The sequence below is a fragment of the Vespa velutina genome, chromosome 1 (assembly GCF_912470025.1).
Source record: "Vespa velutina chromosome 1, iVesVel2.1, whole genome shotgun sequence".
NCBI classification, from domain to species: Eukaryota; Metazoa; Arthropoda; class Insecta; order Hymenoptera; family Vespidae; genus Vespa; species Vespa velutina.
In genome coordinates, this window is record NC_062188.1 from 1,085,001 (window position 1) to 1,101,148 (window position 16,148).

Below are 16,148 nucleotides of genomic sequence, written 5' to 3' on the forward strand. Positions count from 1 at the left end.
TATAGAAATGAGATACTTGTAATCATCGTTAATGATCAATTAGTACGATACTAGTGTACAAATAATATTATAAAATAAAAAAAAAAAAAAAAAAAAAAAAAAAAAAAAAAAAAAGAAAGAAGAATAGTCGATATCGAAGTTTATCAATTATCGATGAAAGATAAGAATTTAAATTGAAAAGTAATGTTTTCGAGAAAAAGACAGATAGATAGATAGATAGATAGAGATAAAGAGAGAAAGAGAAAGAGTCGTTAGCATATCCGAAGTACAGGGAACAAGCGTGTTCTTACTCGATTAATAAACTAACTTCGTTATCTTTAATTCAAGGAGCGAAACGATAATGAAATAAACGTCATTATTTTCAACAACGTAAGAAGAAAGATCCAACTCGTTTAACAGACGAATGAAACGAATGACGAAGTAGGGATCCGTCCTCATGGTGGTTCGCTTGATGTTAACAGTTAGAATTTTCTAAGGAAATAATGCTAGAAAGTTCAGTTAATCGTTCAGGGATCTATTAACCATGAGATGGTTGGATGGATCTCGCGTAAGGTTAATTCTTCGTTGAATTCAAGGAAAGACTACTAAGGAAACTATCGTCTAATGTCGTTTCGTTAGATTATTTTCGAACGTAAAGGTACATATATATATATATATATGTATATATATATATAGCCTTAGATATAAGAGGATTATCTCAGAAGAGAAATTAACGAACGAGAATGATCGTGAGTTAGGTATATAATTTTCCTTCTTTCATAGTTTAACGATGAAAATATAAAGGACGAGGATGATCTTAAGAAAACTAACTTCTCGTCGATATTGGATTCGTGTCGTTTAAACGGCCATAGAAAGTAACGAAGTAAGGAAGCAGATACACGCGGTTATTATTTCAAGAATCTTTAGCTATATCTTTTGTTAGAAAATATATAGATAGGTAGATCTATCCTACGTTCATTATAAAATAAAGTATAGTTATGTAGACGTCGTATTAACGTAGAAAAGATCTAACGGATAACGTCGAGAAATGACGTCGTTTCTTTTCTCTTTTTTTTTTTTTTTTTTTTTTTTTTTTTTTTTTTTTTTTAAAACTACTTAACAACTGAGGATCGGTAGGTTTTTAAAAAGATGTAATAATGCACGTAATGCACGTAAAATTCGTGCGAACGTAAAAATTCATCGCGAATATTTTCTTCTTTTTTTCTTTTTTTTTTCTTCTCCCCCCCCCCGCCCCCCCGCCCTGATAAAATAAGATTTTGTCAATGATACATAAACTAACGGATTATGATTTATAACGAGATAAGAGGAAATATGATTTATCGATTTTCAAAGACGATAAAAGAATATCTCTTGGTTCTATTATATGTATGTATTATAATCGAAATTAAAATGATATAACATTTTTTAATATCTTTTTCCTCAGATTTGTCCTTGACTTTGATACTAGTATGTTGCATGAAATAAAATGAAACTGAATTGCAAGCATGCATTTCGATGGGTGTGAAAAAGTTTTGGATTAGTGCACGGCTCAGTTCATGATTTAATTGCAACTACGTTCTCCTGTTCGTTGGACCGAACGAATGCCGAGGAATGAGAGAAAAGAAAGTAAGAAGGGAAGAAAGAAAGGGACGAAAGAGAAAAGTGAAAGAGACAAATGGAATAGGACCGAAATAAAATTCTCTTGGCAATGTCATAAAAGAAAAGAAAACTCTTTCTTGTCTCGGCGGTTTATTAACCTCTGATTAAACTCTTATCGCGAAGAAAAACGATTAAACGACATTTTCACAGCAGACGAGTCGTAAAATAGACTTTCTTTTTTTTTTTTTTTTTCTTTCGTTCTCTCTCCTTCTCTCTCTCTTTTTCACTCTTTCTTTCTTTTCTTTTTTTTTCTTTTCTTTTTTTCTTTTTTTTTAATCTTTTTTATCTTTTTTCTTCACGAACGATTTCGATGGACGAAAGGATCCTTTCGAAATGGTTGAAAAGGCGAGAGCGTGCAACTCGGGCTAAGTTAATTGGATCTTCGAGTTCATCTTTCTCGTTTCCCTTATACTCTCTCTCTCTCTCTCTCTCTCTCTCTCTTCCTCACCCATTTCTTCCCTTCTTTTTTTTTTTTGATCCTCGACGACACGTTGCATTCCACCTACCAAGTATTCTATCTCCGTTTATTTCTCTCTCTCTCTCTTTCTCTCTTCTTGCTTCCCTAGTCGTCTCTATCTTTTCATGCTGTAACAGAGTTTTACGATCGAGTCGATTCGCTCGTTAAAGAGGATAACTCGCAAAGCTTTTCGGTGCCCTCGCCGATGGTCCCCTCGGAAAATGTTTTTTCGGTTGGAAGATTAAATCGTTCGTGCGGATTGCGTCGGACGAATAAATGCTCGGAAATGAGGAAACAAAGATAACGTTTGACGTTTAACGTTGAGTTTCGTCCTTTAATTAAATCCTAAACGTATACAATATCATTAAACGAACGTTTTGATTTTAACTTATCGATTCTTTAAAATGACAAATTATTAATGAAACCTATTTACGAACGAGAGTTACGATCTTTGATAATTTTTCAAAACTTTTGTTCTATTTCTTTGAATAATTAATGAAACATATTTCATGCAAACCGATTTACAACGTAATAATTCTTCACAATTCTCTTGTGTGTTTCTTTAAAGGATCGTATTATATATCACTTTCTTTTCTTTATTTCTATACTTCATCACGATCTCGATATAACTTTCAGTGGTTAATAAAGTGGCCGTCAGTACGTAACACGTTAACGGACGAACTTTGACCCTGTTGGCACGATGAGAGAATCCACGCGAACTCTACGCACCGTAAAAGTAACCGCGTTACACTCGGAAATACATTTAATGTTTCTCTCACATATACGCATGTATATATATACATACAAACGTACGTATATATACACAGAGAAAGATACGATGTGCTCGTACTTAGAAGCTGTAAATCAGTCGAACGAACTACGAGGAAGTCGATAAATCAAATTCTTCTTTCGTATGATCCTCCAATCTCTCCTTGATATAAATTCGATCTACGGATATAAACGAATCATATGAAAAGATCGAATCGATAGATATGACTTTTATTTATTTATTTTTTTTTCTTCTTCTTCTTCTTCTTCCTTTCACGATTTATTTTATACGACGCATATTTTATTTTATCTCGGGAGGATAAGCGTGTTGTGTCTCGAGTCAAAATCGATCGATAGTACCAACCTCGTACTTACTTACTTACAACCACTTTTGTTGTTCCGCATGAAATATGCAAGATACAAAGTTGCTATCTTTGCGGGTTTACAAGAGAAGGAAAGAGAGAGAGAGAGAGAGAGAGAGAGAGGGGAAAGAGAGAAAAGAAAAGAAAAGGGGGAAAAAAAAAGAAGTTTCGATTCAAGGCGAACGAAGAAGCGTTCGTTTATTTTAACCGAGAGATTCGACAGTAGTTTCCTAATGTATTTTTTTTTAGAAAAGCCGTGCAGTTATTCGTCCTAATTGAAATTCATTTAATCCAAAATAAAATAATTCTTTCTTACCGATCATCTTTCTATTTATTTTTTTCTTCTATTCATTTTCTCTTTTATTACCACCACTGAACTTTCTTCGCTTCGAGAATTAACATGCGATATCTAAAAGCTACGAAAAGAGGCATAGAAACAAAGAGAAAGAAAAAGAAAGAAAGAGTGGAAAAGAGAGAGAGAGAGAGAGAGAGAGAGAGAGAGAGAGAGAGAAATAGAGAAGAAAAAGCCTGATAAATTATGGTAATAATATTCTACAACGAGTGGCCCGTAAAATTCTTCGTTGGGTACGCAACAACAAACTTGTTTACTAGCGATCCGAATAGAAACGGTACTCTTCTTTCTCCTTTAATTCATTTCCGACACACGATCGACATAAGTAACTTACTACATGCGTCTATACAAGAGAGGACAGTCATACACAGAATATTGTATATACGCGCATCTCTCTCTCTCTCTCTCTCTCTCTCTCTCTCTCTCTGTGTTATATACATCTACGTAGTATATCCGTTTGAACGCGTATCTTCCTTCGAGCCTTCCCCCCTTTCCCCTCTCCCCCACCCCTCTCACACTTCTCACCCTGATCCTCTCCTCTCCCTCCTCCTCTCTCCCTTACTACTCCTGGCATCATCGAGATCAATATTTCGTATGAGGCAAACACCGTTGCCTGCAGCACCTTTATGAAGAGAAACGATAAATCTTGATCTCGATGTACCATGGATATCGACGAACACGGCTCCGACCACGTTAAACGCTTTGTCACAATTTATATCGAAGATACGATGTTCTCCTATCTTCTCTATGTTCCATAATCGAACGAGATTATACGCGATAGTTTGTGAAAATGTTTTCTTCGATGTATTTCTTTTCTTTTTTTCGTCATTTTCTTTTCCTTCAATGGTCCAGCTCTATATTATGTATTCAAGTATATAGATTTAATATTGTAATATACAAAGAGAAGAGAAAAGATGATGAAATTTCAAATATAATGTTTAATGATAATAATAATAGTAATAATAATAATAGTAATAATAATAATAATAATAATAATAATAATAATAATAATAATAGTAATAATAGTAATAATAGTAATTATAAGAGGTATGGGGGCGAGGGTGTACGATGGTTCGCGCGAATATGTGTCTACCTTTCTTTATTTCGAATGAAAACCCATCGCTTTCACTTTCCATCTTGAGATTGAATAAATGATAAGAAAATACACTTGTACGACACAAAAGTTCAAAGTCACCGATGTTGCTATCCAGACGGTTTGCAAGAGACTAAACTCTAACGGGCAATGTCACGCCTTACTACCAACTTACCAACCAATACACTCCCTCCCTCTCCCTACCCAACATTTCTCTTTCTCTCTCTGTCTCTCTCTCTCTCTCTCTCTCTCTCTCTCTCTCTTGATATATATATCGTAAAAAAATTGAGCGTACGATGTCTTAATGAATAATTGATGACTAATCTTGTTTTCTTTTTTCTTGTATATTTTTTATCGTTATACATAAAAAGGAATCTCGATGAATGTATATTAAGAATTTTAAAGAGAGAGAGAGAGAGAGAAAGAGAGAAATATACATATTAATTCATTTTGACTTGGAATAATAATCTATTAGAAATATTTGAATGAATTTACATGAAATTTCAACAATGATCTAGAACGAGATCCCATTTTGTTAATATCGAGCGAAATCAGCAATATTCAGAGGCGAGAGAAGAGCTGACATAAGTTATATTCTAAATCTGTCGTTTGCAAAACGGAGGTTAAACGAGGTGACCGTCACCAACAGCATCACACCAGCATCAGCAGTAAAGCCATCGGCTTCTTCGGACGTCGTGTGGTCGCTTGCCGGATACCCTTTCAGCTACGACGTTGGCGTCGCAACGCCGATGGCAGGATGGCTGACCTAGCGATATATCCTCTCTTCTTCCCACCCTCCTCTTTCTCATTCTCTCTTCCCTCTTTTCATAGAACCGAATTCTACCGCAAAGGGAGCCTTATTGGCTAGGATTCGATGCTCCTAATATTCTCTTCCCTTTGGGATCTTAACTAATGACTCAGCGAATATCTTACGAAGATTCTATCCCTCGATAATTCAGAATGTTATCTTCGTATTGTCATTTGAACTCTTATCGATCGAAAACGATAGTAATCATGATCTTCGGGTTGGTTAGTTGGTTGGTTGGATCGAGTTAGATTGAGTTGGGTGGGACATATTCAATTAGATTTGATCGACGTGAATGAAATATTTAACTACAGTACCTCGTTTATCCTCGAACTCGTTCAAATTTTATCATACGATAAATTATTCTTCTTTCGAATGATATACCTATCGTTATTATAATACATAAGAAGAAATTATGTTTATATCTTTTATTAGAAGTTGTAAGTAAGTAAGTACGTAGACGTTCGAGAAACAGGTAGGTGGGGCTCGTCGTTAGAGGTGAATTACTAAAGGACCCGTTGTATATTACAATACAATCGGTAACAATACGTGTCTCGTCGTTTCCTATGCAATAACGTCTAAGGTACTACTCTCTCTCTCTCTCTCTCTCTCTCTCTCTCTCTCTCTCTCTCTCTCTCTCTCTCTCTCTCTCTCTCTCTCTCTCTCTTATTCTGAATAGATCGCAATTTCTGGCTCGGCGAATTGGTACATTATACAACGTGATCGCGAAATTGATCCTGTATATCTTGAATGAAACAAACCGCCCGGAATGGATTCCTTTGGAAATTCGATGCCAAGATGTATTTTTATTTTACTTTAAGATCGGTTGGACGAAAAAGTCGAGTCGAATTCGAATTTCAATTGTTTAGATTCTCTCTCACGTTAAACGAAGCACAATTTTCTCATATATTATATCGCGGCTATTTATAGTAGACATTTAATATCAAACTCCACTAGCCGATCTTGAATCCCTTATGGCCGATCATAAATGTATAGTTCAACGAATAGAAAACGATTGGGGTAATATCGGTTGGTCTCGTATGGCCGCTTAATACGTGCCCCAAATGCAACGCTAGCAGCAATGCACAACAACAAGAAACTGAATTTCATCGTGTTAGCGTAAACGTTCACGTCGATGCAACAAAATTCTAATCCCATAGGAAAACCTGCTACTGAGGATCGTCCCCTCCTTTTTCATCCTTCTCCTCCTCCTCCTCCTCCTCCTCCTCTTTCTCCTCCCTTTTACCCCTTCGCCCTCCTCTCATCCCGTTCTCGTTTTCTTCGTCCCATCTCAACCGTGTCGCCATTTTACTACTACAACATCCTAGCGGAGCTCGTATTTTTAGCCGGATGTTGGAACAAATTTAATTTCTCCTGGCCCTGAAATGAAAGAGGAAGAGCGAAGGGTAAAGGAAGGAAGGGGGAAAGTGAGGTATAGAAGAGAAGGAAGGAGATAGTCGAAGGTGGGTGAACAGGATGTGAGGGGTGCGAGGGAGTGAAACCTCTCGCAGGAGGAAAAGTCCTGGGAACAATGGAATGAACCCCGGTGTCCTGCTGTCTAGGAAGAAAATGAAAAAGGATAAAAATGCATACGGCCTTTCTATTCCGTGAGTCCTCCGGAAAATCTCGACTTCGTTCAACTCGTCTGTATAATACAGGATCATTTCACGGCCGGAATAAGCCATTATTCTTCGATGCGAAACTACTTCTCAGTATCCTTTACTTCTTTACTTTACTTTACTTTACTTTACTTTCTTTTTTTTCTCTCTTTTTTCTCTTCTCCATAAATGTTGGAAATCGGCTTTGATGATTCGTAATAAAACAAGTGTCTTTCTTTCTTTAAATATTATTCCAATCGCGGTAACGAGATAAAAGATATTCATCTAAGAGAATAAATAAACGTATTTACGTTTAATAATTATCGTCTATCTTTTATACATTTTATGCGTATAACTATTGTATTTTCATGTATTTTACTTGAACGTTATTCTTTCAATACAAAAAAAAAAGAAAAAAAAAAAAAAAAAAAAAAAAAAAACAGAAAGAAAAGAGAAAAAAAAGACAAAAAAAAAAGAAAAGAAAAAAGTAAAAAAAATATTAAGCGCAAAGTATACCTTCCTATTTTCAAACGGAATATTTCGGTGAAATTCTATGGAATTCAAAAGTAAGAAAATTTTTATTTTCGTTTTCTCATCGAACTACTACGTCCAATTTACTATTGTTCGTGTTAGCCAACGATTCTCTTGTGGCTTTCATCATCGTACAGTAGACATCTCTATGCGGACAGACAGACGGAAGAGAACGAAAAAAAGAGAGAGAGTGAGAGAGAGAGAGAGAGAAAGAGAGAGAAAAATTAAATTAGTCTTGCTTCGTACGAGGGCAGATTACAATGGGCCGGATGAAGGGTCTCAAAATTAGTGTCGTACTACTCTTATTTTCGTCGCCTAACGATATTTATCCCATGTCCCTTTTTTTTTTTTTTATGTACTGTTCTAAAATATTAATCAGACTTTCTCCCTATCGTTACTTTATTTATAAAGAGAGAGAGAGAGGGGGAAGGAGGGAGGAAAAGAAAAAATATGCAGAGATATATAAAAAGACACACTGAAAATATGAACATTGAAAAATTTCTTTCTCTTTTTATCTCTCTCTCTCTCTCTCTCTCTCTCTCTCTCTCTGTCTCTTTATTACATTCTCTGAAATTGTAGGGATATTCAAAAAAAAAAAAAAAAAAAAAAAAAAAAAAAAAAAAAAAAAAAAAAACGAAAACTAACGAACAGAATATAAAGAGAATAAAACAGAGGCTGAAAGTTTAATGACAGGGCGCGAGATAAATGCAAAATACATGGGATATAGGTTGAAAGTTGCAAATTTAACATTATCTATCTTTATAATAAGAAAACGAGGAAACGGTAGGTTTCTATGAGATACTGCGAAATTACGTAAGCGAAAGCGTCGAGACCGAACGATAGTTAAACAGCAACAGAGGTGGTACCGACACGCTCGTGACCTGAGTTAGCTCTGACCCTGGCCCGCATCCGAGAAGTGTATGTACGAATATATATATATATACGTATATAAACACAAACAAACGTGTCCCTATGTATATTCACTAGGACGATACGCATTCGTGTTTACATACGTTTACATAGACCTCCATCCATACTACACGCTGATGTCTTCCATTCTTATGTTTTTGTTTTGAGAAACTTTTAGTATATTTTTTTTTCGTTTCTTTTTCTATTTCTTTCTTTTTTTCTTCTCTAAAGACTCGTAAGAAAAAGATAATTAATTACTCGTAAAGTAATCGATCAATATGTATAAAGATTTTTAAACGTATACATTCGAACATGCATATATACGTACAAATATATAAATACTACACGAAAAATTTGAAAAATATTTATTTAAGGACTATTATAGAATATATTTCGTTGCCTTTTAAAATTTACGTAAATGCACTCACATAAATGGATTTCATACTTTTGTATTTATATGATCTGATTAATGAATGAAAAAGCATTGAAAAATTTTTAATATTTTAAAAGATAAACATTTTCATGAGTGAAAATTTCCTCTTTTATTTGTATCTTACATATCTACATATATAATTACGTATCACGTGTCAAAGTAAATTCTTTATATAGAAATAACTTACATTTAATCATCAGGCATTACGGTTTTCTAATCCTTCGTAATATCTGTGAAGGATTCGAGGTGTAACCTGAGCTATTAACCCCACTCATAAATTTGGAATACACCTGAGTTCCATAACTGAAAGCCATTTTAAGATCCGAGGGTTACGTATCGTAATAAGCAATTGGAAAATTTTTTTACTATTTCGATAAATCCGTCAAGAGTTACGAGATATAAATTTTCTGCGGGAATTTAAAGACGTGTCGAGAAGTTTAACGGTGCGCGTTAATTTTGAGAGAGACAGAGAGCGAGAACGAGAGCGAGAACGAGAGCGAGAACGAAAGTGAGAGAGAGAGAGAGAGAGAGGGAGAGAGAGAGAGAGAGGGAATTGAAATATCACGAAACTAACTATAATAAAACTGAAATAAACGAAAAGCCGATATTATCGAATAAACGACAAATAAATCTAAGTACTCCGTTCTTATTAATTTTTCTACTCGTGATTACTTGCACCTAACTCCATAGAATTTTAGTTATTCACTCAATAAAATCCGATTAAAGACTTTAACGTTACTTGCGATCTTGAATTTGTAAAAGCAATTCTCGTTGGGCCTGCGCTCTACTACCAACGACGAGTTAAAACTTTTGCAATTCCGCGCAAAGTTCCGTGCGTGAAAGGATCAGAGCTGGCAATCACTCGAGAGTTTACGAGTTTCACGAGGATATTTCAGGAGGACGGAAGGACCGTCGTCCAAAGGTTATCCTATGGCTAGTTTAAGGTTGTCCCAAAAGATTACGAACGAGATTTAACGAGAACGACTACTAAATAATTACCCTAATTTTCCTTTAAACTTCTTCACCGGTTGCTCCGGTATCTCCGGACGAAAAGAAAAAGAAAAAGAAAAAGAAAAAGTATAAAAGAAGAGAAAAAGAAATGGAAAGATGGGAGGAAAGGAGGGAAGACGGGAGATGGGGGGAGGGAGGGGGAGTGAATTGAAGACGGTACAGGAGTAAATTACAGTGATGGGAATAATGGTTCCGGCTAATTTACGAGGGGGGAGAAATTAAAGTTTTCTTTTTTTTTCCTTTTTCTTTTTTTCTTTTTTCTTTTTTTTCCTTTGCGTTGCATTTAGGTTGATGCTCGAGTACCGTAATAACTCATCGTTTTCTTCTCTAAAGCTTCAGTTGGCTACCCATCCACTTTCAAAGCATTTTCTACGACTGTAACTTTTCTCTCTCTCGTTTCCCTCTCGTTGTAGAACTCGCCAAATCCCTTCCGGCGAAGGTGGAATCTTTGAAAAGGTAAAGGGAGAGTAAGGTAAGGTCGCAAAACTTTAAAGATTTCAAGAGGGACTACCGATATAGATAGTCGACTGAACGCTACTAGATGAAGGTGGGAGGTAGGAAATGAAGAGGAAGGATGCAAGGATGTTGGGATAGTAGGATGGAAGGGTGAAAGGATGGAGAAGGCAAGGAAGGAAGGATTAATTGCACTTTCGACTATTCCAATCCCGCCGGAACTTGCTATTAAGAGTTACTATGAATGGAATATTTCATTATTTGTGGTTCGCGAATCTTCTCAACAGCTGCTAGCTCTCAGATGTAGTTCCTTGTCTTTAATAGAAGCCTGTAGATGACGACGACGACGACGACGACGACGACGACGACGACGACGACGACGACGACGACGACGACGACGACGATTTCGTCCCTAAACTTTCATGAGTTGCTCAGAAATACTCGATGAATGGATTTCTAAACTTCGTGAATACATACTCCTTTTGGATTACGATTTAACGAAGTAGAAATCACGAAAGGTACTCGGACATATCTAAAAGGTTCTAATTCGTGGATAAGTACGTAAAAGCGATACTCTCATTCGTGGAACGTTTATAGAGAGGATACTATGAGGTCAGCATCGATCGGTGGGTCAATAGAAGGGACCAATGAGGGATGATGGTACATCTACCTTCCGTACATTACACAACGCGTTCTCAATCGATCCACCCTGTCGAGCAAACCGATTCGATAAGTTCTCGATACATTGGAAATTAACTCTCGCACGGCTCTCGACACACGTTCTACTTCCGTTTTATGATCTCTGGAAAAGGGGATATATTCGTAGAGGATATGTCTAGGATTTTGACGTTTTTGAAGTTTCCAATCGTAAAAAAATATATGACAATTTTAACGTTCTCGAATGTTATCGTTTTTCTACGATCACGCTCTCTTCTTGCATAATTAATTTTTCTCTAACATTATTAGCACGAACTAACTACTAGAGCTCTATCTTTCACTCGCCGAGCTAAAGTATAAATTTTGATATCATTAACGAGGAAGAGAGAGAGAGAGAGAGAGAGAGAAAGAGAAGAAGAAAATTATGCTCTGTTAAGCAACATACAACTCGTATTTATCAGAGACATCATAAACGAACATAAGCAATGATGACCGAGCAAAATTGTTATGTAGACCGAGACGTGTCAATGAATAGAATAAAGAGGATCTTTATATTCCGTCCAATTTGATAAAGGATACATTTTGTAGAAATGATATGCGGTATTATCGTTAACTAAGAAAATAAATTCATAGTGAACTCACCGAGAGACGTCCTCTTGTGAAACGGCGCGAGGCGTCGCAACGCCGTGAAGCGCTAAAGACGACGCATGACGAGATTCTTGCGTATACGGTAGCGTTGAATTATTTTCCAACGCTGACACTGCCCCATTTTGCTTACCTGTTAAAGATAAAATAATCACAGAGATAAGAGAGATTAATTGAAGAATAAAAAAAGAGAGAGAGAAATGACCTATCCGATTAACAGAACTTCGTCTTTTTGTTTTTTTTTTATCTTCTCGATAATATTTTTAATCGAGCTTTCTTTGAATCACTCAATCGGATGAGTTTACTGTCACAAAAAGTGAATCCAGAAAGCTCTAAAGCGGCCGTAATTAATAAATACGACCGAAAGCCCGGCGTAGGTCGAAAAGCAAAAGAAAAAGAGAAGAAGAGGAACCCGAGTGATTTTATCGAGTGTTCTATCGCTCGTAAAACTTCTCATATAAAGAGGAATTAAAAGTAGTAGAACCGCTGTGGTATCCGATTAAAGTCGACAAAAACGACCCACTCGAAAGACATCATTGAAGCTTTTTGTTATCCTCTTCACCTCTACCACCACCACCAGCTTTTTATTCGCGATATACGAGAGAACGCACCAACGCTTTAACGTTTCGTCAGGTCAAAAAAGGAATAATAAAAAGTTCGACGTGTTTGCTCGCTCTCATGAAAGAAAAAGGTAGAGAGAGAGAGAGAGAGAGAGAGGGGGGAGAGAGAGAGAGAGAGAGCGAGAAAGCATTGGACCATCAAAAAGCAAGAGCATCGACGATAAAATTTTCGTTACCTCCGTCTCGCAAAACGAGACGAGAGGCGAACGACTTGCTCGACCTCTTCTTCTCATCACCCTCCGCCCCCTCATTTTCTCTATCCATGAAATTTAGCACGTCCTCCGGCCGTTTCTACAAAGATTAAGGCAAATATTCGGATAATCTTGCTTGAAGGCGAGAGCACCGATCCTCCTCCTTAACCACCTCCTCCCCCGCCTCATCTCTCTTCCTCCTTTCTCTACTGTCTTGCTACTTCCACGTCGTTGTTTTAAAGGAGCAATTTGAATTCAGCCACGATAAACCCACACTTCTCTCTCTCTCTCTCTCTCTCTCTCTCTCTCTCTCTCTCTCTGTCTGTCTGTCTGTCTGTCTCTCTGTCTCTCTCTCTCTCTTTGGTGTCTCTCTGAACGTCTTATTCTTCCTCTCTGTCCTTTCCAGCTCTATCCTTTCTGTCAAGTCCTGAACTAAGGACCAGTAGAAGGAGTCGAAGAAACGCATTCTCGGCTCGAGATGACTCAAGACGAGAGAGTTTACGAGGCTGCTTTATGAAGACGATGAATAAGTTACGTTTACGTCCGATCACGGGACTCGAGATAGAAAGAGGGTGTATATCCCTCTCTGAAAATATCCGCGGATCAAAAATTCATTTTTATCATTTCCTCGCATACCTCTCCTTTACTGATACTTCTCTCTCTTTCTTTTCTTGTTTATCCATAGAAGAAGAGAGATGTTTGGGATGTTATGCTCCTCATTTAAATTTCAATACTATACTCGTATCTTTTTCTACTTCTTTAACTTCTACGTTTTCTTCTTACAAGAGAGAGAGAGAGAGAGAGAGAGAGAGAGAGAGAGAGAGAGGGAGGAAAGAAATAGACGTTTTAAAAATGTCTATGTTGAATATGACAAAGATATTGTATCGTAGGATAAAGATGATTCAATTTAGAAAAGTGCATGAGACATTTCCCCCTCCCACTTTCTCTCTCGTTATTGTATATTATCTTAAAAATAATAATTTAGTTCATTTAACGTGCTAACAAATGTTATACTCACGTGGTTGTGGTGATACCGAACGATCCGAAGCCGGTGGCGGTGGAGGTAAGGTGCCTTCGGGTTTAGCCACCAAAAGTACTACACGATCCTGAGTTGCCTTCAATGTTGCCACAGCTTCCTCGTGCGTAACATTCTCGAGGTTCTTGTCGCCCTGCTGAAATCAATAGAATAATCTTAAATATATTCAATCTATTTATCTATCTATCTATCTATCTATATATATATATATATATATCGATCTTATTTGATTATTAAACTTCCTGTTTCCTAATGATAATTAACACGTTGAATGCTCGCGTTAATATTACATGACTGATAACACAGCATCAATTTGAATCTTTTATTATACGATAGATATGATTTGTAAAATATTATCTACAACGAATACATTGAAATTTTATAATCATGTTTAATGAATTTATCTTACTTGTATATTCAATTCGTCCATTGATAATATTGAAAAATTAATAAATATTGATATTTACTATATAATTATGTATTTCTACTAATTTTAGCTTAACCGATTCATGATATTCATGATTTCTTCCATGATATTCAATGTTTTAATTAAATAACGAAAAAAAAAAAAATATATATATATATAATGAAAAATTAAAATGTATCATTTAATTGAAATGATACAACTAGTTTTTATTCGATTATGATATTATAGTGATAAGAAGGAAAGACAAATGGTGGTTCCTTCCTCTTCATTTTCTTCGTTGAGTAGTCGAATGTAATTATAGAAGAGCGATTGTTGTGCCACATGGGAAAAAGCTACGGGTCGGAAAGTTTTGGTAACACTGTCGCGAACATCTGACGAACTTTCCACGGACACGGAGCAAGCTTAGTGGCACGTAATCATGCGCAAAGTTAAATCGACTTCAGAATCTACCACTTGGACCTCTTGTATACATATATATATATATATACATATACATACACATATATACACATGTACTTATATAATACATGTATATATATATATATATATATATATATCAGTTTACTAGGTTTTTCGTTCGATGAGACGGCCACAGAACGTCGATCTAGTACGTACCAACGGTTAATTAAGATTCCGTGGATGCTTTGATAACGTACGAAGTAATTCATAGTTCGTAAAGAAAGTTACGAACCTATACCACTTTAGACGACGTTGGATATCGAACGATCGATATCATCAATTACATGTACTACAGATTTATATGAATTTGAACAACAAGATCTAACGACAACAACAACAACAACAACAACAACAAGAGAAAAGAGAAAAGAGAACAGGACAAAAACAAAAGCAAAGAAAGAAAAAAAAAAGAGGAAAAAACTAATAAAAAATAAAAAAATAAAAAAAAAAATAAAAAAAGAAAGAAAAAAGGAGGTAAAGAACGTGGTAGATTGCCGCTTAAAGCGAGCTTTACATTTTTCCTATGGTCATAAATCAAGGGAACAGTGGTGCCGGTCGCTTTAATCGCCGCTTTTTCTTCGTCGATTCGGAAGTGAAGACCGTAAACGAGGGAAAAGAAAAAGGAGATTGAAGAGAAAAACGGGGTAGAAAAGAAAGAAGAGGTAGGAGCGCTGAAGCGAAAGATCGTAGGAAGTTTCGAAATGACGAGAGACTCGTATCCACCGAGGCAAAATGGAGATGATGGTGGTGCTAGTGATGGGGAATTAACGAAAGAAGGAACTCTTCTTTATATATAGGTAGATCTATATATATACACACATATATATATATATATATGTGTGTGTATACACACATACACACACACAGACACACATATCATTGAAGGAGAGGAGCTATCAATTATCTACTCGGACGAGCTTCGGACCGCCCTAATCTATTTTTCTCATCTGCACTTAACCGGCCATTCCATTGGTAGTTCTATCGCGAAAATCTAGAAAAGTGTGGTGCTAGTAGTAGCCCCTGCCCTTTTAGAATGAAAAATGATCACGACTTCATTTTTCTAAAAGGGACCGACTCGTCCAGAAGTAAGTAAGTACATAGATATTATAGCGCTACATCTATACAGCTACTATTCTCTTTTACGGGAGAACGTAATATGAAATTCTTGGGATTTCTTATGAAAAAAAAAAAAAAATAAAATAAAACAAAAAAGAAAAAAAAAAAAGAAAAAAAAGAAGAAAATGAAAAAATAAAATAAAATCGCTTTTATATGAAACGTCTTTTTTTTTTTTTTTTTTTTTTGTCCCTCACCGTATATCGTATATATTTACTTACCTGTACTGTGTATATTTGTACGTTCATATAATAACTTCATCAGATACGATGGAATTTAAATGTAAGAGAAAATGTAAACGTTTATATTTACCATGGCATTTCTAACTGCTACCAATTTGTCGCCAACAACGAGACGACCGTCGACCTGTGCAGCTCCACCTTCCATAATCTTCGTAACATATATCCCATTGTCACCGGGTATATGCTGATTGCCAATACCACCGGCGATACTAAAGCCAAGACCTTTATTGCCTTTGATCAATTCGATTTCGATCAGCTGCGTGTGTCTCCGTCGGCGAACATACTACGAAAGAGAGAAAACAAAAACATAAAAAATAAAAAAATAAAAATATACAAGAAAATATTTA

General features: G+C 36.0%; 1 protein-coding gene across 14 annotated transcripts in view; it reads right to left on the reverse strand.

Moving 5' to 3' along the window:
• Window positions 1-16,148, reverse strand: part of LOC124950721 (disks large homolog 4-like) — a 265,077-nt gene that overhangs the window by 48,731 nt on the left and 200,198 nt on the right. For 13 of the 14 annotated variants that reach the window (XM_047497986.1, XM_047497937.1, XM_047497928.1 and 10 more), the window contains 3 exons: window positions 15,872-16,084; window positions 13,542-13,695; window positions 11,710-11,845 (listed from right to left, as the gene is read on the reverse strand). In XM_047497986.1, the coding sequence (XP_047353942.1) occupies window positions 11,710-11,845; window positions 13,542-13,695; window positions 15,872-16,084 (503 nt within the window). The remainder of the gene's footprint in view (window positions 1-11,709; window positions 11,846-13,541; window positions 13,696-15,871; window positions 16,085-16,148) is intronic. The other variant, XM_047497901.1, reaches the window with a different exon arrangement.